At 36.0% G+C, this 24,739-nt stretch overlaps 2 protein-coding genes across 2 annotated transcripts; both read left to right on the plus strand.

Annotated features, from left to right (window-relative positions):
* Positions 1 to 3,439: 3,439 nt before the first annotated feature.
* LOC115446355 (D-altritol 5-dehydrogenase) lies at positions 3,440 to 10,141 on the plus strand. The gene is made up of 10 exons (XM_030172976.2): positions 3,440 to 3,554; positions 4,076 to 4,222; positions 4,692 to 4,816; positions 5,934 to 6,100; positions 6,642 to 6,743; positions 8,132 to 8,227; positions 8,446 to 8,523; positions 8,689 to 8,782; positions 9,233 to 9,340; positions 9,970 to 10,141. The coding sequence occupies exons 2-10, from the start codon at positions 4,079 to 4,081 to the stop codon at positions 10,082 to 10,084; spliced, it is 1,029 nt and encodes a 342-aa protein (XP_030028836.1). The 5' UTR covers positions 3,440 to 3,554; positions 4,076 to 4,078; the 3' UTR covers positions 10,085 to 10,141.
* Positions 10,142 to 17,872: 7,731 nt separating this feature from the next.
* LOC115446368 (trypsin) lies at positions 17,873 to 24,475 on the plus strand. The gene is made up of 6 exons (XM_030172999.2): positions 17,873 to 18,487; positions 21,630 to 21,737; positions 22,063 to 22,183; positions 22,652 to 22,804; positions 23,270 to 23,398; positions 24,070 to 24,475. Exons 1-6 carry the CDS (start codon positions 18,209 to 18,211, stop codon positions 24,279 to 24,281), a joined length of 1,002 nt encoding a protein of 333 aa, XP_030028859.1. The 5' UTR covers positions 17,873 to 18,208; the 3' UTR covers positions 24,282 to 24,475.
* The last annotated feature ends 264 nt before the right edge of the window (positions 24,476 to 24,739 follow it).

The raw sequence follows: 24,739 nt of genomic DNA on the forward strand, positions 1-24,739 counted from the left end.
TGATTAATGTTGCCAATAAAATATTTAAAATTACCTTATTATTGGAACGTAGTTAATTTATAGTTTGTGTGGTAGTTTTACTATAGTTTCGGAAAACTATAGTTCTATTAGTGTTCATATTTTAAAATGTAATTTCGTTTTTTTATAATTACTATGGATCTGTTTGAGTTTATTGCGTATCGGCTCGTCGGCTGTAAAATATTTGTATTATAAATTATACTTAAGCGCTTACTTACTTAGCCTGGAATATTGAATATGTCCTTATTTGCGAGGTATAAAGAATATTTAACAGCATAGACTATTATGAAACAGTGTATAATGCACATGATAAAAATAGTTTTTCACTCCTCAAATGTAGTAAAATAAAGTTATGTGGCAATACTTTTGAATGAACGAAACGTCATTCTTGAACCACACCTAAAATTTTTAACTCAGAAAAAAATGATTTCCGCATTTTATTGTTATTATTATGCGTTAATCAACACTTAGTTACTACATTTTAAACTAGATGGCGTCATTTTTTACATTGTAAAGAATCGTAGTGTAGCGTAGTTGTCATTTTATTATTGTATCGTTATCTTGCTGAATCTATATATATAAAAATGAATTGCTGTTCGTTAGTCTCGCTAAAACTCGAGAACGGCTGAACGGATTTATCTTATCTTGGTCTTGAATTATTCGTGGAGGTCTAGGGAAGGTTTAAAAGGTGAGAAAAATTCGAATAATTGCCGGGAAAATCCTCAAAACAGCATTTTTCTATTTCCCATACAAACGTTTTCTAACTAATACGTAGAGTCAATTTGAGCTTTTTGCTATTGTATAAAAGTTCACTGTTGTCTAAGCAATGTAGGTGTGTTCCTAACATCAAAGCAGTGTGCGTTGGAGCACAGAATATAATAATGTAATGTCGCGTTCTGAAACTCAACAAAAGTGATATCGCGGACCCGACTAAATTGAACAGTCACAAAATTTAATATATCATTAGTTATTTGGTTGGCTTCACGATATTATTTCTTTTGTTTTACTTTAAAATGCATGTTTTCGTTATGGACAATTTTTGAGCTACTTTTGCATATCTATACTTATAATAAATCTGTAGAGAGGTCAATTCTGTACATGAAATATATTTCCAAAATAACTGGGGGTGATTAGGGATCGATACTGATGCCAAAAATGCAATTAGTAAAATTTTTGTCTGTCTGTCTGTATAACCGTTATAGAAACAAAAACTACTCGACGGATTTTAACTTAACTTGGTACAATTATTTTTCATACTCCTGAGCTGGTTATAGTATACTTTTCATCACGCTACAATTAATAGGAGCATAGCAGTGATGGAAAATGTTGGGAAAACGGGAGAAGTTACTCCATTTTTAAGCTTCCGTCATTTCGTGTGCAACCTTAATGGTTAAAAGTTCCTTCGATTTCACCAGGATCCCATCATCAGACCCTGACCGGACAATCGGACCACCTGCATACCACCATAAATAAAAAAAAACATCCCGACAAATTGAGCACCTTCTCCATTTTTGAAACCCGAAATCCACGCGGGCGAAGCTGCGGGCAGAAGCTAGTTTGTTATAAAAATATGTACCTATAGGTATATTATAAAGAGGTTTTCTTCAAGATCGGAAATCAAAGATGAGTAAATATTAACATAAAAATACAAAAATAAATTGAACTGATACAAGTAATCCCTAACTTTACTAAATAACTGGTAACTAGTAGTATGAGTAATTGCCCTATACTTTGCTTGCTAATAGCGAGAGTCCTGGGTTACTGGATAATTAATGCCCTATAGGAACGGAAGTAATTGTTTAGATACCCTATTCTAATTAGTTACAGGGTATCACGAGACCTTAATATCACAGAGTATCGACGTCATGGCATTCTATGCGCTATGCGAAGTAATAATATGATACACAGTGCTTTGTAATTCAATGTTCAGCGTGGCATATTTAAATATAAAAAAATAAGTAAAGTACTAAAACCCTTTATCCCCGAAGAGCTAGGCAAAGGTGCAACTTGTGCACCAACTTTACACCGAGTGTATCCTATGACGTCACAGGGTTCGAGCCTAAAGCCATATCGTATACTAATTTTAGACTACGAGCTAATAATGAGCAGTAAAGCCCAAAACTAAGATATCACTTCGACCTGAAATTCGAACCGGATAGCATATAATAGAAGTCGTACGCACGCAATACTACGCCACTAAGGCAGTCAAATAAATAAAAGATATTGTAAAACCACAAAGAGTATTGTATGTTTGTCAGGTGTATGGGTAATTACAACTAATAATTACTGACACAAGTACGGATTCCATTCTATGATTGAAGCAATGGAATGGTTTGCCAGCATACAAGTTCCTTCCGTCCTATAACTCGAGGTCCTTAAAGCGGAGCGTGAAGAAGCTATTATGCAGGCCGCCATGATTGTGCCGACCGTCTGGGGATGCCTGAATCTTTTGCAACGCTTTACTTCGCCGAACATCAGGTGCAGTGAAGCCACTTGGCGGAGATATGAGAAAAAAAATATCACTGAAATTAAGTTACATTATTCTTGAGTGCTATATGATTTTAGGCTACTTTTTATATAGGAACGTACGTTAAAGAAGTCAGATACGCGTGATAGAGCTAGCAAATTAATTATTCCAAAGTTATAGAACCTCTCACGCGACTTCTGTATTGGGGTAATGATTCTCTACAACCACTCCTAATATTAGCAATTCTGTTTGGAATTTTATCTTTAATATCCATCCCCTCTTCACCGGATTTCAATTTTCATAGTCTTATTATGTTTATTATTTTAACTTTTATTTTAATCATGAAAATCACGCTGTATAACAAACATTAGATAATATTTTATATTATGTAGATTAGAAGTTGTTAACTTATTTATTTGAATGCAAGATAGTGTATGAACATTAATTGTGATATCGATATCTTTGTAAAATGATTCTACATTTACGGATATTTGAGACAAATTCAAGTGCAGGCTTTAGGTTATCAATTTTTTAAATGAATTAATGAGGTCTAATTAGAGATTGTATGGGTATGAACTGTTCAAATTACACTACAAGGAGGCCAACATGTGACCTATAAACTTATTGGGTATTGTGAGATTTCACTTATATCAGTGACATACAATGCGATCCAATAATTTGTTTTTTAATATTTTTAGTAGAGTCTGTACTGTTATTGAACTTTACTAACGTTTACCATAAGATAAATCCGAAAAATATGATTTTTTCGGATATTTTAAGACCGCGGCATACTTTATCCCATTTCCAGGAGTAACGAACACAGAGCGAGCCATGTGATGCTTTGTAATGTTTTTTTTTTGTTTCTACTTTCTATAATGTACATTAGCCACTTAATTATATTGGTATTTGAAAAAAACACAAAAAACAATGTCCTACACAGTATCCGATGCATCATTGTTACTCCACTAGTCACTACTTCGTGTAAAATACATCAACTTGGAGTTATCTTGCATCGTGCGGTGTGAGAGGTCGTGTTCATCTTCAGTAATTGGAAATTTTAAATAAACAGGTTAAAGATTAATTATATTATCTCGATGCAACTAAACATACTAATTATTAGTAAAGAAATCGCGATAGCGAAGCTTTAGAACTTCCCATATAAATTATTTAATTTCAATTAATCATTTGAATTTAATGTAATTTTTGCGTATTAGTTCGTATGATGAATTATTAGTTTAAATGTGGCTTATAGAGTTTTTGACATCTTTAAGTAATTTTGAGATATTTTTGTTTAAGTTTGTCATTATCATCACTTTTTATTACTTTAGTAGGTATGTGTTATGTTTGCGATAACATAATGCGGGTTCCATATCGAAAACTAAGATAAATTACTTTAGCTCGCATAACTGATATACTTTTATATACTCGTGTATACATTGGAATCTATGTAGACTAAACTATTTTCTAAGTCTAATTCTCTCAGCTTTGTGAGCTAAACTGAACCAATTTCGTTTAGTTTTTCGTCTGCAAACGGCATAACAATTGGAATGCAAATATAGTTCCCGCGTAAAATGTTTTTTTTTTTTTTAGAAAATGGAAGCTGTGGTCTTCGACGGACAGGCGTTAACGTTGAAGTACGATGCTCAATACCCGATGCCAAAAATTGTCAACGACACTGATGTTTTAGTCAAAGTGGAATACGCAGGCATTTGTGGAACTGACCTGCATATTATCCAAGTGAGATATTGTTCATTGTTTAGTTTTAGACTATTTAATCTTTTAATTTGGTTATTTGGGGATCCGAACTTGCCGTATGAAACACAACGACTAACTTCAATTTGGTTGGTGAGATGTTGTTACCACCATGGTCGTGCCAGCGCATTCTTCATGCAGAAAGCTACTCAGTTTATTCTTTCGTTTGATAGTGCAATTACATTTAATCAAATAACATATGTGGTCCAGTAAAGCTTCTTTACGTCTATTAGGTAATAGTTTCATGTAATGATTTCTTATGTTTACGCGAATTTTAGATATTAAAATTAAAGTACTTTTCGTTTTTTTGTGGTCTCGAGGTGGACTGCAAAGTCTTCGAAACGTCGAAAGAAAACTAAAATATGAAAACCGCGATAAAATCCGGAGAATAGTTTCATTTTAATAACTCCATGTATTATCTTACTATGTCTTAGATAAATCATTTCTCTTCCAGGGAGAGTTCCCGGCGATCAAAGACCGTCCCCTGGCTCTGGGTCACGAATTCAGTGGCATAGTACACGATGCAGGCAAGGCTTCAATCTTTAAGAAGGGACAGAAAGTAGTAGTGGACCCAAATCGGTGAGTGATTATTTCGATGTTTAGATCTCGCGGTTTGCGTAGAACTTTCCAATAGTTAAACTGATTTCGAATAAAATTAAATTTTACCTACCAATCTTAATTCAGAACTTCTGATAACTTTGTGCGATAAAACATACAATCTAAACTCTTTCGGTGGTTCAAGAGTTTTCTCAATCATCCAAACATCTTTAAAAACAATCACATTTACAATTTAAGTACAATCAATAGGTTTGAAACCAGTTTTAATGCGAACGAACTAGACTGTTTGATTTGCTTTGAAAATAATGTTTCGATGGAGTCACGATACGATTGATGGTCATTAAAAATATTAATATATCCTTAACATTTTCAAAACTTCTGATAGCTGTAAAGCATTTCATTTACACTGGTAATTTTTAGTACAATATGCAAAATAAAGATCTATTCTGAATCTTAAAAAATACTGCCTTGGTGGCGTAGTTATACTGTGTGCGCGGTATAACCGTTGATCTGATGTTCCGGGTCGAATGGAGGGTCGGGTGGTGATATTTGGGTTTTTCTTCTCACTATTAGAATTTGTGACTTATATAACAATAGGCTCACTCTCTATCACATTCGGTAATAAAAACATGATGTGTGTTTGTTTTTTTTTTGTGTTATGTAATCTTTCAAAGGTCCAAACAAAACATGAACTTCAACGTTCGAGTTCATTTGATAACGGGACTTAATTAAAACAATCTGATTAGATTTCAAGGTTACACAATTCAACAACTGTTTAAATAATATATGTGTATTGTATATCTATCCCAATGCTACAGACCGGTTAATTATGAAGAGAGGATAGGTCTTTCGCCCACCACACTGGGTTATTACGTGCTGAAACGTACCCACTTCCGACCACCATGTACATAGATAGACGCCATAGTGGTTCGCTCCAGCGATTATCTTGAATTAGTCGATGTACCAATTTCCATCCAGCAATATCTTGGGATAGCAAAGAAGTAGGGAAACATCGACTCTCGTTGGTCGACATAATGTTATATGGTCTGAACTGTACTTGGACTATTCTTTCCCTTAATAGAAAAATAATTCTAACCCTTGCCGAAAATAAATAAAATTAAAATTCTGTTGTTGCCAGCGCCTGCAACCTCTGCGACTTCTGCCGCAAAGGAAAATACCAGTACTGCCTGACTGCTGGAATCAACAGCACTATCGGCATCTGGAAAGACGGTGGCTGGGCTCAGTACTGCTGCGTACCACAGGACCAGGTGTACGCGCTGCCTGATGGAATTACTACTGAGCAAGGTATGTCAGTCAGGTAAAGTTGGACTGACGCCCTGTAATGATGTGATGTCAAATGTTCTTGAATCACTGAGGGAAGGTTCCTGATAAATTTGCTTGAATCATGTCTGTACTAATAAAGATACAATCGATACTGAAATTGGACTAATGCCCTGTCATGATGTAATTTCAAATGTCCTTGAAACAATGGGCGATGATTCCTGATAAATTTGCTTGAATCATGTCGGTAATACAGACGATAGAAATCACAATAGTGGTGATTTTGTCCAATTTCAAACCTGCAATTAGCAAATGTATTCAACAATTTTGATCGGCATAACAGATAATCATGAAATAAATACTTATTTGGATGAGATTTCGACTGCAATGGACTTGCATCACGTGCAATATCTCTCAAATTAAGCTACCATTGCTAAACATACTTACTTTTGCAATCTAAAGCCAAACAACTGGTTCAGAAAGTCCGTTAGTCTGGAATAACCCACTTCCCCTTGTCCAGTTAATCGAGGACTTCTGCAAATGACTTGCCTTCCATAATTTCCAGCCGGCCTCTGCGAGCCGTACTCCTGCGTGGCTCATGGCTTCGACCGCGCGTCTCCTCTGCTCGTCGGCGAAAAGATCTTGATAGTCGGAGCTGGTATTATTGGTAAGTAAAACTGATGTTATATATGGTATACAGATTTTCCTCATATTATTATTATCTTTTGCCTCGTCATATTATCGTCTGTGCAATATTTTGCCGGGTTAATAATTTCAATGTACATTTTCTAAGATAAAGAGAAACCAAACGTTTGATAATGGGGGTTTTCTGCTTCGACTAACCAAGACCAAACAATCGACTAACAGCCGATTTTCTTTTCCGGCCGGGATTTTCTGCTTTTCGATTTTTATTGGGTTTTTCTGCTTAATATTAGCCCGGAGTCTGGAATTTATGCTCGATATGGCGAGAAGCTCCCCTTATTATATCATATCATCGAACACTTCGCTAAACATGTGTCCTGGTTACACTTCTGCCTACCCTTTGCGGATAAAAGCGTGGTGTGTTTTTGGATGGTTTTTTATAGGCTGCTAGTTAGTTCAGCAATCGATGTATCCGAGTGCTAATTTAGACAACAGTTTCTGTGTTTACATAATATCCAAATTTGTTACCAAACTTTAGCATTTATAACATTAGCAAAACTAGAATTCGTAAAATTTTTGTCCGTAACTCAATTACAATCATAAAAACATAAACACATTAAGCAGATAAAACACACTTTGAACAATTGTTTAATCTTTATTACATGTTAAGTAATATGATAATAGTATTACCGTTTGTTTTTTTTAGATAACAATTATGATAGTTGATTATCGCCTTTATGGGAGGCGGGGGGGGGGGGGGGGGTATTGAGAGGCACCTGTTGATTTTTACGGCACTTGATTGTGGTGTCAAGGTAGGTGCTGGAGAAATATTGGGATCGAAAAAAGCATGATGGTACCTAAAACCTACTTGTTTAGGGTTTCATACCTCTAAAGCAGAGGTCCCCAAACTAAATTTTTTCATAGACCACTTTGAAAATTTTGCTGGTTTTGGTAGACCCCTTGAAGTTCAATTTCTACCATATTCCCCAGAATATGCCAGATTTTAAAGGCAAGTCGTTGAGCTTCTTAAAAAAATTATGTCTACAATGACAGGTGAAGTCAAGGTAACATTTGCGTTCTTTACTATCAAACCAGATAAATTTTCGTGGATATGCTTACGAATTGTGAATCCCCATATTTTGATTACACCAATGTGGAGCCCCATCGAGTCTTCCGTCGACCACTGGGGGTCCACCAGGACCATTTTGAAAATCAATGCTCTAAAGCAAATTGTCCGTCTGTCTATCTGTAAAAACCCTTTCTCAGGAACGCGTAGATATATCAAATACTTCGTTCTACGGTCTCTACAATAACAAGACATGCAAGCTATAGATATGTAATTAGTCTTGGGACTTCTCATAAACACTTAACTACGTATTATAAAGTATCAACTAATCACCTTTATTCTTTCAGGAAACCTCTGGGTGACGACCCTCCATCATCACGGGCACAGGGATGTGACAGTGTCTGAGATGAACAAGGCTAGATTAGATATCGTGAAGAAATTAGGTAATGCATTACCCTTTTAACGGTTTTTCAAGACATTAATCATTATAATATTAGGAGCTTATTGTTGTATGATGAACGGGTGTCCTCTACTAATGAGAGGGTTTGTGGTTTAAGTCTAGCACGCTGGCCTAATGGTAGACTTCACATACCTTCGAAATTGATTATGGAAAATTTTTAAATATTCATATCGATTTCATACGAAATAATTTTATTTTCAGATACCGGCTTCAGACTAGTAACGCCTGATGTTTTAGAGAAGGATAAGATATTGTATGACGTCATTATTGACTGCACTGGTAAGTGGGTTTTATTCTTATTGAAGACTATGATTTTACAAGCATCCTTAACTACTTTCTTGGTGTATCTTATAATATAAACCAAAAGTAGCATATTGTGTGTGAAAGGAGTACCTACTGTTAAAATATAAGTTAAAATAAATTAATCCAAGTGTTATATTTCAGGTGTTGGTAAAGTGATGGAAATATCCTTCAACTACCTAAAACCTGGCGGTAAATACGTTCTGTTTGGTTGCTGCCCACCCACACATCAGGCGTCGTGAGTATAAGCACCTTCTTATTGCAGTAACACACTTAAAAGAAATTAGGTTAATATACCATATCCTCTTGTCTGATCTGTACTGCTCTTTCGTAATATTAACAGCACATCTTTGTTTTCATATTTTTAACGGACTATTTATTAGACTTTCGATTGTCTAATAAATAGTCCGTTTGTTCCGATTATTGTAAGCGAAACGACCGCCCATAAACAATAGAAACACCATTCAACACCTTGAATTACAAAGCATTGTTTGGGATACCACTGCGCTCGCCATCCTGAGATATGATATATGTCTTATTATGTCCAGTAGATACACTAGCTACAATGTCTTTTAAACCGGAACACAACAGTGACTACAAACTGCTTGGCGGCAGACAGGCCGACCCAGGCCGACTCTCACGTATGAGAGACCTAGCACCAGTTCTTCAATCGGTTTTTTATTTCCAGGGTTAACCCGTACCAGATTTACGACAAAGAGCTAACCATTATTGGGGTTAAGATAAACCCATTCAGTTTCCCCAACGCCATCGGCTGGATCAAGGCCATGGGGAGCAGGTAATGTATATTTTAAGACTAGGGTAGGAAGAGTTACGTATTCGTCGTTAAACATACATATATCCAGTCACTCTAAAACATTATGTGAAGCCTCACTACAATGCTATTAAACGAATGTTCTTATTCTAGAACTAAACAGCACACTGACGCCCGGTCCCAAAATTGACAAAGCGGTGGTACTTCTCTCATATCCGTAATTCAGCACTGCAAAAACAGTGCCTAGTTTTACACTAGAAAACCGGCTTTTCCATTCACATTCGCCTTATATATCTTATCCAAGGCTGATAAAGAGGATATATAAGGGAATACTGGATGATAGTCTATCGTCTCCAAATGCCCAAACAACCTTAGCATACCCTGCTCAATTTTAGTTACTACATCCTCTGTCACTCCACACATGTCACCACCGTAGCATTCCGCAATCTTACATTCATATCAAATTGAGTGATTCAGTATTTATCCATAACACAAGTTAAATCTTTATTTGGATACCGTAGCGCATAAACACCAATGTCAATTTATTTGTGTACATTTACTATGTTGTCATTTTCCGTGTATATTTCACTTACTGTGGACATAAAGAATTATTATTATTATAGTATTAAGCTAAATCTATGTATTTTTTTCAGGTATTTGGACTACAACAAGCTCGGAGTGAAGACATACGCCTTGTCGGAGTACGAGAGCGCCATGAAAGATTTGAAGGCGGGCGCCGTCGCTAAAGCCATGTTTAAAATTGTTTGATTTGTAAAATATATATTTGATGTTGTTTATTAGTCCTTTATGTGGACCCGCTTACAACATTTTTTTTTTTGTTAATGGTACCTTAGACCCCTGAGAAATTTGACCATGCAAGTTACATTATCTTCATCAGTTTCGAGCTTCAGAAGTTACTTTGAAGTAAAGAAAACTCGCGCATGGGGAAACAATACGTTTGGGGTGTGAAAGGGATAATCTTTGGAAATAAGTACTAAATAGGTATCTATAAAACTCCTGCACTTATAGATATCGACTTTATCCCTGAGTAACTAAGGCCAATTTCAATAAACGATTCTTCAAACCGCTACCCCACAATATGAATCTTTCAAAATTTGTTTCACATGCTTACAAATTATTTTAATTGGTTTATATGTAATATTCTGTTTGGGTAAGTTTATTGAAATCGCCCGTAAAGCGAGCTGGTACCTGAATAATCCACTTGTTTCATTAAATAAGCTAATCGCGAAAAGGCCTAATGAACTAGAGTTTGAATTAGTTTATTGAAATCGCCCGTAAATCGAGCTGGTACCTGGATAATCCACTTGTTTCATTAAATAAAGTAATCATGAAGAGGCCTAGTAAACGGCCATTGACATTTATTGCTTCACGTCTAGGTTAATGTGTTACCGGTGTCATGCTATTGTCATTTGTCATAGCGTGGGCAGCCATGTTTTACTATTAAATTTTATGACCTTCATACGCAACGTATGTTTGTAACGAGTCGTGCAAGCTTCCTGATAAGAAGTACTATAAACAACTAGGAACTAGGAATAGTGTGAAGTTATTTTTCAAATTGTAATTATTGTTACAGTTTTAGAGTTTTCTTTGTTTTACTGTTTGCTTGTGCTCGCAATGGCCGTTAATATGGAACTGTAAAATGAGGATAATGTAGTTATTTGTACTAATATGTTCGCTATATATTTGTAATCTTACTTTCATGAAATTGTTTTTATCCCTAAAAAATAAAATAATAAACGTTATGCGGTATTTTAGGTGATGTGGGTAGTTAGATAAATTTTAAACCCTTCAAATCTTATCAATAAAATATATGCTTATATTTGCTAAGTACTTTGTCACAATAAATACCTTTCTTTTCATTAAATTAATAAAAAATACGAAAGGTCAATGTCCACTACTGATTATAAATCAATATAGGAAGAGAAATGATGCATCGGAGATTTTGCATGTACTGGGCGTGGGCAGACGGTTAGGGTTACCATTTGACCGTTATAGATTTTTATTACATTTGAATTACAAGACAAACATGCTGCTCGCCTGATGGTAAGCGATACAAACCCCTTATACAGTACCAACATTATCCAGAGCTTTGAATTACAAAGAACTATATTCTTCATTGCAGTCATCACCTTGTGACATATGTTTAGCGAGACGAATGTATACAGGTTCGAAACCCAAGAGCTCGCACCTCTAACTTTTCTAAAGTATATGCGTATTCTTTGTGAATTATTGCTTGCTTTAACGGTGAAGTAAAATATTGTGAGGTAACCTGCATACCTGAGAAGCTCTCTATAAGAATTTTGAGGGTATGTGAAGTCTGCCAGTCTGCACTACGCAAGCGTCGCAGATTAAGGTCCAATCCTTCTCAGAAGTAAAGCAGGCCCAGCAGTGAGATAGTATGTAATACAGGGCTGAAATTATTATAATATAATTATCTACTCTATTAGCTATGATAAGAGAAAAGACTACCTATAATAACGAACGTACATACATTTATATATAACTTGTTATAACGAAATCTTAAACCTAAAAGTCAATATAACGCTACTCATCACAACCCTATTTTTCGACAAATGAAATGTCACTATGTCACACGGTGTCATGTGACATGTATTGTGCGGGCGCGTGGGTGTGTACTGTGCCTTACATCTAGAGGGAACACTTTCGAAAGGCCGGCAAATTCTGGCGACTGCCAAGAGACGTCCAAGCGTTAGTATCATTTCATCCAATGTTTGAGGAATTAGGGCACAGAAAATCAGGGTGCGGGTAAAAAAGCGGCGTTAGCCTAGTTGGGTATGAAACGGACTGCCGAGACGAATGTGTGCAGGTTCCAATCCCAAGGGCACACATCTTAGACTTTTCTAAAATGATGTATGTATTCTCTGTGAATTATCGCTTGCTTGCTACGGTGAAGGAAAACATCGTGAGGAAACCTGCATATCTGAGAAGTTCTCTATAGGAATACTGAAGGTGTGTGAAGTCTACCAATCTGCACTGGGCCAGCATGGTGGATTAAGACCTAATCCCTCTGAGAGGGCTGATATTATTTATTATTAGTATTAAAGCGGGACGCAAAGTTCATTCCGTAGTATACGATCTTGTAATTTTAAAGAATGAGACCAAGAAGTGTTATGTTTGATGCTCATGTTAGACACAATAATAATGGGCGTTATTTTAAATTAAAAATATATTATCTATAGATTGTTCCGTACAACATATATGTAAAATGCGAACCGTAATTAGATTAGTATATCTACCTACGCTATCAAACACGCGTGCGCTTACGCATAAATCATTTCAAAATGTTTATTGACTTTTCCTTAACACCCGATTCACAATAATCGTAAGTATCTCTGCCGGCCCACTTTCCAAATGATTCATGATATATGACATTTGGAGGGACGTAACTGTACCGTTTCAATCTGATACAATGACATGGCCAGGTGCCGACAACATTTTAAAAATCAATTTAGTTATGAGTCAGCATCAGCAGACAGGGTTAGAACAGAAAATTTTAAATTGGACTCACGATAATGTGAGATATTATCAGTTAATTTGAAGAACAGTTAAAATATAGAGTCTGTCTTTTTTTGTACTTTAAATTTTCTTGTTTATTTACGACTACCACAAAGAAAACATAGCTAGTTTTGAATAGGGTGTATGTGTCCATTTCTTTTACAGGGTCTGGAAGTCTACAAGGCTGATGTTCTTCCGGAATTAAATTTCCACGCAATTTATCGGCAGTAAAGTATTCTCTAATACCTTAATCCGAGACCTGGTCTATAGACTTTCAATGAAATTCATTTAGCGATTACTTCCCGATACTTTAACCTCAAACATAATATTCACAATCTTTAAAGTAACATCAGCTGTTAGGAGCCTAATTAATTCGAACCAAACATTGACAACATCTGTCCGAGGATCACAATACCATATTCCTGTTATAACAAAATGAACCGCGCCTTGTGCCAATGTTTGTTTGGAATTCGGAAGTGTATTCCCCTTTCTCATTGAGGGACAAAGAGATTATATATTCAGAGACCTCGTGAAAAAGCTGTGAGCGAATTCATAAATAATTTGTAATGTGAGTATACCGTCGTATCGGAGCCAAGCCTCCCTAATGCCACTCCTTTTTCTGCAAACCCGTCAGACCTGTAGGTATGCTAACCTTCAGGAACGTTGAACTTTTTATTGTAGTTGAAAGATGAGACGAACGTGTCGCTCGTTTGATGATAAGCGATACGATCACCTGTAATTAACAACACTATATAGATGTTTGAATTACAAAGTACTTCGTGGCAGTCCATTGCAGTGGCGAAAGGAGAAATTTTCTCATAGAAAACCCGACACAAAATATAGGTACTAATATGCAAAAATGCAGTCTGCAAATCGTATCTAATGATAATGAGATTCTACATAAACTCTAAATAAAGAGAAGCCGGTAGGAATCAGATTATATGGAAGCTTCGCCACTGCTCCTCTGTTCATCATCCTGAGACATAAAATGTTAAGTCCAGTAATAGAAGCTGTGATATTCACCGCCTTACTAACAAACGTCTGTCATTTTATTCTAATAGCCGTTGTATTAAACTTTTAAATGATGAAGATCTACTCCAACAGCGATCCCTGGACTCCTCTGAAGTTTAATGGACGATATGGTAGCCATAGGTCCCAATTTGTAGCATTATAGCCCCGCCAACAGTTGGAATTATTTCCTATTTGACCAGTGCAATAAGCCTGTAAGCCGTAATGTAGACTGGCGAGGGATGATTATCTCTAAGTCTATCCAGACCCTTACCATCAGGTGCAGTGGGGACACTTTGTCATGTCCGCAAAATTAAAAAAAAAATAATACATACGAGGTCCCGAATTTTGTTAGCGCTCCATATAGACATCCACAAATTATCGGTTTTAGGTTTAATAAAAAAATATAGCCCGATATCTTTCAATCTGGTAACCTACATGCTCATTTAACCACTCTCTTGATAGGAATTAGAAAACGAGTGATGCAACACATCCCACTGTTACACTGAAGTACATTTCTAACTGTGTCAGTATAGATTACAAAAACAATGCATGATAAGGATAGCTAAAGGCAAGGGCTTTTTTGTAAGGGAATCTACAGTCTACATCGGGAGAAACCTGCGAATTGGGTACTGGAATCCACCGGTTTAAGGACTACAGAGGCCTGGAAGAAAGTTAGGAATATTACGGGAAGGGAAGTGTAGTGGAAGTATAGGAACCCTCGTAGGATTGGTGCAGAAGGAGGGGAATTGTTCGCTGGGCCCTTATAGGCCTCAATGTGAATTTAGCAACCATGAGGTATACACACTTAACTGTGTGCCTAGCGCCGCGACAAATGTCTCCCTGTTCCTGGACGTTTATTCGGTGTAGAGATCGAGCGCACAGGAATAGTCTCAGAAGGAAAACGAAAAGGGTTTAGGTTTGTTTTCGACTGTATTGGCGAGAAAATAACACATGTGCACGTAATCCTAGCAAACGTCGAGATCAGCGAGGTATGAAATTCTGAGGTATGGACATCTCCATATTTTCAGGTCCAGTACAGTCAATTTGCAATACCAGGTATAGACTACTTAAATAAAAAAGAATCTGAAAAGACCCAGACCTTTGAATTCTAAAATAACCACCGCATGTAAAACTAATAATGCTGATATTATTTCATATATCATGAGAAATTACAGTAACATTAAACAGGAAATATACCAAAAAAATATAATATCACTGGAAACCGCTAATAGCCTGCGCATTTACAAATCTTAAAGGTATTTAAAATTGTACACTCATATTCTTTTTACTTCTTATCAGATGGATTGTTTTTTATAACAGAAGGTCAACAAGCAGTTGGGTCACGCGCTGGTAACAATTACTGAAAGGAGATTCCTTCAGCCGGAAGAATGGTAAATGCTTCCCAAGAGAGAACGAGGAAGGCATCTGGATTTTGGGACTTGCGAAGTTGTTTGGACAATTTTATCATATACTACAGTTACTATCCAAGATACTTTAAAGCAGATTTTTCTGTTCACAATATCCATTACCTACGAACTCTCTATTTTACGGTTCAATCCCCTTTAAATATTCCCTATAGGTATAGGTTTTGCAGACCGTACAACACACAAACGGCCTTTGTAACAAAATTATTATGGGTCAAAGTTAAATACAGTAGATAAAATGCAAATACGAATAAATTATTGCAACTAGGTCGCAGATTAAGGCGGTATTATCTGGTTTCAGGCTGCGGTCTGTTTAGGCTCAGGCTGAGGTTAGGTCTAGAATTATTTTCGATTTTATATATTTTCTACATATTTAAGACCGGGACGGTTGGTGCTCACTTGGGGAGGCCTACGTTCAGCAGTGGATGGAGACAGGCTGATTGATTGGTTGATTCATATATTTAAGTTATTAATTTTATTACACTTTTATATGAGAATATGTACTTACATGATATGAGATGAGAACACAATTAGGGTAGTATATGCTAATAATAAATGTTGAACCAGCCAGGCTTTATTTCTGCACGTGAAAGCACTTGCAAAAAAACTAGTCAATTACGTCATAAATCGCATCAAGGTTTAGTTATAAAAGTATTTTGGTGTTATCCTAAATCTTATAAATAAACGCTGCATCATTTTCTGAAAAGGAAAAATTGGGACGAATGCTCAGTTAAGATTTACATTCCATAACTGATGGAAGATATCTAAATATTTATAAAGATTGAAGATAAATGTAGATCATCTAGAAATACCCATGTTAAATACGCCAGAGGAATTGTAGCTTTAATGACAAAGATAATAAATAAGGAACCTAGAGAGGATTTGTCAGATCCCGAACAACCTCTGGCTTTCGAAATATAAAAGTATTTTTTACTTTCATTCTTACAACCCCGAACGCAAATAATACCGAAACAAATATTTAATAAGTCATACTTCCAGTTATCTCTCAGATTCATTCAACCAATGCCCGATTTACCAGCTTGCTGTTTTAAAACTATATGAGTAAAAGTGATATGCCTTAACATTCTGTAAAAAAATCCGCGCAGTACCGTCAGATAATAGCTGACATTGAAAGGCCTATTCAGTATACATGAGATTTGTTGTTGCAACGCATCTTCATGTTTTATTTTTGTATTTATATGGTTGTTTCAAAGGTCTATTTTCTAACTTTGAGAGTTCAGCTCAGCTTACTAACGCGAGATACTGCCAGATAAAACGAGGATTTTGATGGTTTTGCTAAGATGGTCCAGTTCTTCGTTTGGCTCCATAGAATGAAAACTTGATGAAAACACGATAGAAAATTACAGAATCGAGTTCTTAATTATTGGTATAATACTGGCAGTTGCTTTAATTAAATTGATAACCACCATATAACTAGTTGGCAATTGCTTCAACAATATATTTCATCCATAAAGCAACCACATCAATGGATTTTAATAATTAAACTAAACATTCTTATTGTAGCTTCATAAACTACTTTCCACCCAGAAAGCTGCTGAACTCAAATGGAACTGGGCTGGTCATGTCTGTCATGTGCCTGAGTTTTGGGCCAGGATTTTTACTTTGTGGAGCCCTGCACTGCTTTTAAGTAGCGAGGTAGACCAAAAAATAGAGGCGGGACGAACTGAAGTCATTTAAAAATAACTGATACCATAGCGCAGGATCTTGATTTATGGAAGGATCTTGAAGAGGCCTTTGCCCAACATTGGGACATTGTGGATTGATACTATACAATAAAAAAAACTAATATTTCCAAATAGGCCACCGAAGGCTAATTCACGGTTCAATTTATTACAATGACTGCCGCTGCTTTCTCCGCATTTTGTCGCCGATCGTGGGTCCATTAGATGCACGTCTTCCTATTTATTTATGCGTTTATTTACGTAACACTTGCGTCAAAGAATACTATTACTTCGTAAAGAAGCGACATTCTTTGCCAATTAATTTACCTAAGCGCCTTAGCCGCTACCCTGTCTAAAATCATGTGTTTTGAAATGTAGGATTGACAGTTAGCCTTCAGCATCCAATAGGCTTATCAGTCCTAGAGCTTCATGTTAAAAGTACGAACCTGGATGATGTGGATTCGTTAGATCGGTCACTATTTTGTATAAATTTTGTTGATTCGAAAAATGCTTTATTATTTTCTTTCCTGAGAATAAAATTTTAACCTGTTTATTCTCGTCCCTTTTCTCGTCAGCCGTTGAACAATGGACATAGATTGCCGAAACGTGTGTTCAATCGTCTGGCATCTGACTAAGAATTACGCGTTATTGTTTTTGCAGTTCGTCCTATTCATTAACAAGCAAGTTAGTCATTTAACCCAAAAAACAAATCTGATCAAATTCGAACATTGTTTACAATGCACTTTTTCTACCTTGACCTGCCGATGAACAAAGGAATCCGTTCTATGCCATCTAACAATAGTCGAATCTTCAGACACATCTTTCGACCCACTTTTCGATGTCGCACAATGCATGCCTCTGCTGGGCCAGTTTAAAAAAATAAATCGCTCCTATCAATTCGTAATCAGAACGTTTTCGGTTGCCTCCATGTATGGACGTACGTTCTTTTTAAATTGTTTTTTTCATGTTTAACCAGCCAGTATTGTGTTAAAAAAACTTTTTAAAACAAAGTGCAGAAAAAAAATCGTTAGTGAAAAATTGTGGCCAGTTCGTGTATTTTGAATTAAAAAAAAACTAAAGTGATTTATTTTTAAAATATCTTGTAATTTTTTAATATAAAAATTTACAAAGTAATATATCTTTGTATATAAACTTTTGATAAAAACTTCGAAACGATAAATAAGACGCTATAAAAATTGTAAATATTTTTCATTAAAAACTTTACAAAACCCATAAAAATGATTCCAAAATTATACTTCATCGCACTATCAATAATTTCAATAAACGCCGACTTCTTCCTAAGTCAAGTAAACCACATGGAGTACTATAAAAACAGGACGCGTCCTTCAAAAGCCTTCAGTAGTTTTTCATCGAATTATTTCAACCAAAACATTTTACCGTCAAGTGGTAAGGGTGAAAAGGTGCAGTGCGGCACAAGGACTGTGGACTTCAACCCCACGAGGAATGGAAGGATCGTCGGTGGCACGGAGAGTCCTTACGGCGCGTTTCCTTGGCAGGTTTGTCCTTTAACCAAAGTACAGTTAACGGCAATTATTGGCAATTCGAACAGCTCAGCATAAATTATTGTCAATCGATACTTTATTTGGATACTAATCTACTTATCTTGATCGAAGAATATTGGATAGGTACCTACAGTCAGCCGCACACCTGAACAATTTAAAAGTTTTGAATTAGTTCAACTACGTGGCTGACTACGTAAAACATTTATTTAATATTACAGGAGTTACATCCAATGTGATTATATTTATATTATCATATAGCCAATTCAGATACAGATCGTTACATAACGTACTCAGGGGATAGTAAGAGTTCGCAACACAAAGGGTATAAATCGGGACACAGGGGTTCGTCTCTCAAATTGGTGTTAGTCGACACACACAGTCAGTAAGGCCGGCAAAATTATCGCAACGATAATTTTTGTCCCAACCCTATATTCGAGAAGGATAACGGCAGATAGATATAGATCTAAGAAGACTACTACGATGCTATATCCTCAGCTCCTCACGTATATAACGCCTGCCCAAAAATAATAGCAATATAACTTTGAATTACGATGTTCCTAATCTACGAGTTCTATTTTAAATTAAACTTAATACAATAAAAATCGCAAAAGCTATAGGAAGGGGTGAGTACTGAGACCCCCTACACCCCCTATCTTCACTTTAATCCCTATTCTTTTACTTTGTAAGTGTTTATGAACTATGAAGACCAGGAGCTCCCGTTTGCCAACTTATGCAAAACGCGTGGCTGATTCTGAACGCCATTGCATTTGCTCCTCACATTGTTATTGAAATTTTATTGTTTTAATGACATAACGCGACCCAGTTTTCAGTTTCTGGCACCGGTGCGGCTGTTTCGTAAATATTGACACAAGTTTGACATCTGTCAACGGGTTCGCTTTCACTTTTTACCTTTATGTAATACGAATAAAAAAGTTTGTTCTTTCATTGATTTATTCTGGGATGAGTAAGTAAAGGATCAAGGTTCTTTTTATTTTAAATTTCGATCCACCTCATCACCAAGTGATAGTGGTTTAAAAAGAGGTGTAAAAAATCTAATGTGGTCATATCAAAAACACTACGATCGTAGACGATCGTGAATAGAGTAAAGAATACGTTTAAATCCATTGCTATTCATTCATGCAATCGATTTAACAATCGAGGTAACAATGCAATAATCGTTCCACTCGATTATGGTTTATTCATGAGTGCGATCCATTCGTCGCGACCAAAAATCGAAATTCAAATACAATTGCATTCAGGTCATTGCAAAGGTCATCTAATTATAATAAAGATATGAAGATTCAAATTAACGGTTATGGTGGAACTGTGTTTATTAAAACCAACCCTATTTAAATCTAGATAAAAAAAAGCAATTTCAAAATATCTAAAATAAACGATTAATTAAATCCAATGATTTTTGACACAAGGTTTTACCAAATATTTTCATTTCTACACTTATTAGACTAACTGAAGATTCAAATATATACTCATCAAATTTTTTAACATTGACTGACATTTAACATACCGCATAAATCCTCTTTACTCTCTTTAAAACGATCGAAACCGCAGGATATTGATTGTAAAGAATTTAACGATGCTGTAAGAGGATTATGATATGATAGTATTACACATTTAAATATTAAAACCTGATTTAAATGCGTCTGCAGAATTTCACTTTCGTGACATCTTTAAAATCCTCACTAACAAGAGGCAAAGTTTGGAAATTTATTTGTAAAGAATATACATGATAGTCAGGGGTCCTTAAATTAGTTTCACTTTTTAATGAGCTATACTGTCCCTTATTAAGGCGATACCTCAAGGTCCATTTTCATACATTTTGTTTCACCTTTAATCTGGGTAACTTAACAAGTATTGGCAAGTAAAGAATTTAAATTCACGTCTAGTTAGTGATTAGTTCTCGCAGTTGAAAGAAAAACGTAAAAATAATTAATAATCATGGATATTTCTGCCTTTAAAATTTCGTCATATTAAATTTCGTCATATTAAATTTTAAAGGCCGAAATATCCATGATTATTAATTATTTTTACGTTTTTCTTTCAACTGCGAGAACTAATCACTAACTAGACGTGAATTTAAATTCTTTACTTGCCAATACTTGTTAAGTTACCCAGATTAAAGGTGAAACAAAATGTATGAAAATGGACCTTGAGGTATCGCCTTAATATAGATTATATATTTTTTTTATTGTTTTTCTTCAATCTACTATGTTTAGTAGACGCAAAAATGTAGAACCAACGTAAGATAGTTATACATGTTGCGGATAAGTATTTCTCAAAATAAGTGTACGTAAGGTAAAAGGGCCCGCTTCCGTCTATAGGAGCGAATCAGTGTTTTTGCAATTATGTGCGTGGCATTTAACGAACAGCTTTGTAGACGTGCAGCTAAGAAAGTCAAAAATCCACTATTTACCTATGCGGCTATTAAAGCTTTCCTTCGATTAGAACGCCCGTAATTGCAAACAGACGGATATAGCATTATACGAAATATTTTTACAAAATTTTCTGTCCCATTTATCTTCATTATGTCTTAATACAATCTATAAAATTTAATAGAGTAATAAGTCGTAATATCATTATGATCTCTAATGTTTTCGCGAATTTTAGACATTGAAATAAAACTATTTTGCTTCCGCCCCGTGACCGCGAAGGCTGCAGTCTTTGCAATATCAGGAAAAACTATAACATAAAAACCGCGATAAAATCCGCAAAATAGTTTTATTTCAATGTCGCAATACCATTTCTAAAACCTATTATACATACATTTATTTTGAGGAATACTCATCTACGCGCTTTAGTTTAATTACTAAGTCAACCCCGTCTGGGTGATGTAGTCCCCGTTCAATTGCATTGAGACACCTATACATTCTTGTCCGATCTTGGAAATCAACCTGGAAGACCTCCAGGTCTTCGTCCCAAATACGGTGCGACTAAACCAAGAAGGTGCTTTGAACCTTTATTCTATGAATATTAATACGCAGACGAAGCTGCAGGCAAAAACTAGATTTACAATCTGTAGATAAAGTGTTTCTTAATTATACAATATTTACCCGAAAATTGTCTAAAAAGAGAAGAAAAAACGTATAATCTAGCTATAAGAAAGTAAAATCCATTCCAGGTGGAGATCCAGATGTTGGATGTTGATAAGTTGGTGTTCGAGCATCATTGTGGGGGCGCTGTCATCGCCGAGAGATTAGTGCTCTCCGCCGCACATTGCTTTGATAAAGTAAGTTTCATATCTAGGACGATTGAGGGATTGTACGATCTACAATAACTGTTAGTTGCAGATGCCAATATAAAGCACTGGCTTTAGTAAAAAGAAAGAGAGCCTAAGTTTCTCGTCCGATAATGTAAATAAGAATATTTAAAATAATTTCAACATTATCCATGTATATGTACCAAAATCTAGTTCGAAGGACCAAAATAATTGAAACTTAAAATCATTATCCAGATTTCTTTTAAATCTCTATTGACCGACAAAATTGGTAACCCTGGAATTTTTTATACACTGTCAAGTGTCGACATAATTAATGTATGATTTGTCATTCCAGCAACCTCTCCAGCTGGACCACATCCGCCTGGTGGTCGGCGAGCATCGGCTGAAGGTGCAAGATAAGCACGAGCACAGGTTCTTGGCGGAAAAGGTGGTGCCCCATCCGGACTTTAGGAAAAGTAAGTAAAGTTTACTTCTATCGTATAGATTGAAAAATTACCAAGATAGTCATCTGATGTTGCATGATCATTATCACCCAGAAATGCGCGTTCCGTGACTTAATTCTTTCTATGAGATGTTTCTAATCCCTGTTATTATTAAAAGACGTTATATTAAAGGTAATATTGAAATAAAACTATTTTCGGATTTTGTCGCGGTCTTTTACATTATGACTTTATCCCGACGTTTCGAAGACTGCAGCCTTCGTGGTCAGGGGAGGGACTGAGGTGTTGGTTGTCCGGTTGCCTTTACATTATCTACCTACATTTCACAATTACAGTTTTGTTTAAATTGATTGAATTAATTAAACGTAATTAATTATAATTTAACTCTACAAGCCTAAACATTCATGGTATAAGTTGGAACCTCATCGTTCAAAAGAGTGGCCTTTTACCTGCTTATGTTTATGAAACTATCTTTAATTCCAGACGGCCCCCACAGCAATGACATTGCTGTGATCCTAGTATCCAAGTCCGGGAGCGGCATGCAGTTCAACTCTCACGTGCGGCCGATATGTCTGCCAGAAGCCACAGAGACCGTAGGACAGTGGTGCGCTGTCTCGGGCTGGGGGTTACAGGGAGGTTCGTACTTCTGGAATAATTTAATTTATAATACTTTAAGTCGAACGCCTGATCAATTTATAAGGCAATGTTGACGATTGGCTTTTTTCTAATAGTTTCAATCGAGCGCCTGATCAAATTGTAAAGCAATGTTGACGATTGGCATTTTCTTTATTTCAATGTATGAAAGAATATATTAAGTATGATTTTTTATCAACGTCCTACCGATTGCTGGTAGTACTTTTAAACTACTTAACCTCCTATGTTAGCTTCCGAAAAACTAGTTGAACTCAAAATTCTAGAAAAAATGTTTGTTTGTGCTTTACTTACTTCACATCATTTTCTGTGACAGTGGTATCATCCCAGTCGGTCCTTTGACGAAGTTACTCTTGGTTAATTAATAAAATTGGACTGTAAAAAATAGATTCCTATCACATCCTAGGACGAGGTAGACTATCTTCTTCAAATTATAATTTACTATTACAGAAAGTAACGAGAACTTCGCTCCAGTACTAAGAGCAGCTGCGGTACCCGTCATGGACTTGGCCACTTGCAGAAAGAATCAGGTCCTTGGAGGGAGACAGCAGCCGATTCTGGACTCTATGATATGTGCGGGTAAGTATAAGTCTGCGAATTTAAAATAATCACCTTAGCAGTGTTTAGCCTAATCAATGTAGTAGTATAATGATTTCTTATATTTACGCGAATGTTAGACATTGAAATTAAACTAATTTCTGGGATCCAGTTCTACATTTAATTAAATCGGAACCCAAAAGACCGGCTGCCAGACTTCAAGACACTGTGAGCTCATTCTGCGTAGATCGGACCACCAACAGCTAAAATTTTAAAAAAGTTGTATAATTGTAAAATGTAGGTAGATATTGTAACTTTGACTTTACGGATGAACAACACCTCAGTCCCCCCCGTGACCATGAAGGCTGCAAAGTCTTCGAAACGTCGGGAGAAAAATAAAAAACAAAAAACCGCGATAGAATCCGGAAAATTAGTTTAATTTCAATGTAGTAGTAGTTGGCTTCTTGGCTACCCTAAAATTCTAAGTTCAATCATAACTCGATAAAGGTTTTATTATTTTTACGGTTGAAAATAAGTAGCATAAAAAACATACTCTACATATAATTCCAAATTCTAGACAACTTTGCTATTATTTACAGTCAGGCGCTTCTTATTCGACGAAGCACCTGCTAATATTATCATTAAAATTTTAAAAATGTTATGATATCGGTTATAATTCCGAAAATCGGTTAATATAAATATGTTCTTCCTAGGTACTCTTTCGGGTGGCGTTGACGCATGTCGAGGAGATTCGGGGGGTCCTCTCGCCTGCAAAGGTCAGAGCCGGTGGCAGTTGCAGGGTGTGGTTTCCTGGGGATCAGGGTGTGCGAGAAGAGCCAGGCCTGGCGTCTACACCAGGGTTTCTTCCTACGTCAAATGGATCAGAAGCACGGCAGCAGGTTTAGGGCATAAGATAGCTTCTTAATAAAAAAAGGAAGTTAAATTGAAGCAAAGTTCAAAACGTCTACTCCGAAAATTGATAACGATATATTCGATAGGATACTCCAAATATCACACTGACTCTACTCTTAGGGCGCTTTTAAGTCAGCCGCGTAGTACTTAGCAACAAATTTAATTCGCTCTTTCGTCTTTTGCTTTGTAGTCCATTGAAAAGTTACATTTGGGGTTGTGTTTTTTAGAGGACGCAATTTTATTTTTTTGAAGTGTAGGGGGGGTCAGTCTAAAGCTAAAACCAAGTTTGTGGGGTCGCCACCCTTGTCCCACGGCCGCCATCTTGAAAATAGGGGTTGAAATGGTTTTACGATATATCTCTTAAACTATTTATCTGACAAAAAATGTATAAACACTTTTGTTGCAAATTAAATTCTCTACAACTTTGGTCTTGTAACTTTTGTCGTAAAACTATAAATAAAAAAGTTATAA

This window comes from Manduca sexta, chromosome 28 (assembly GCF_014839805.1).
Source record: "Manduca sexta isolate Smith_Timp_Sample1 chromosome 28, JHU_Msex_v1.0, whole genome shotgun sequence".
NCBI lineage: Eukaryota > Metazoa > Arthropoda > Insecta > Lepidoptera > Sphingidae > Manduca > Manduca sexta.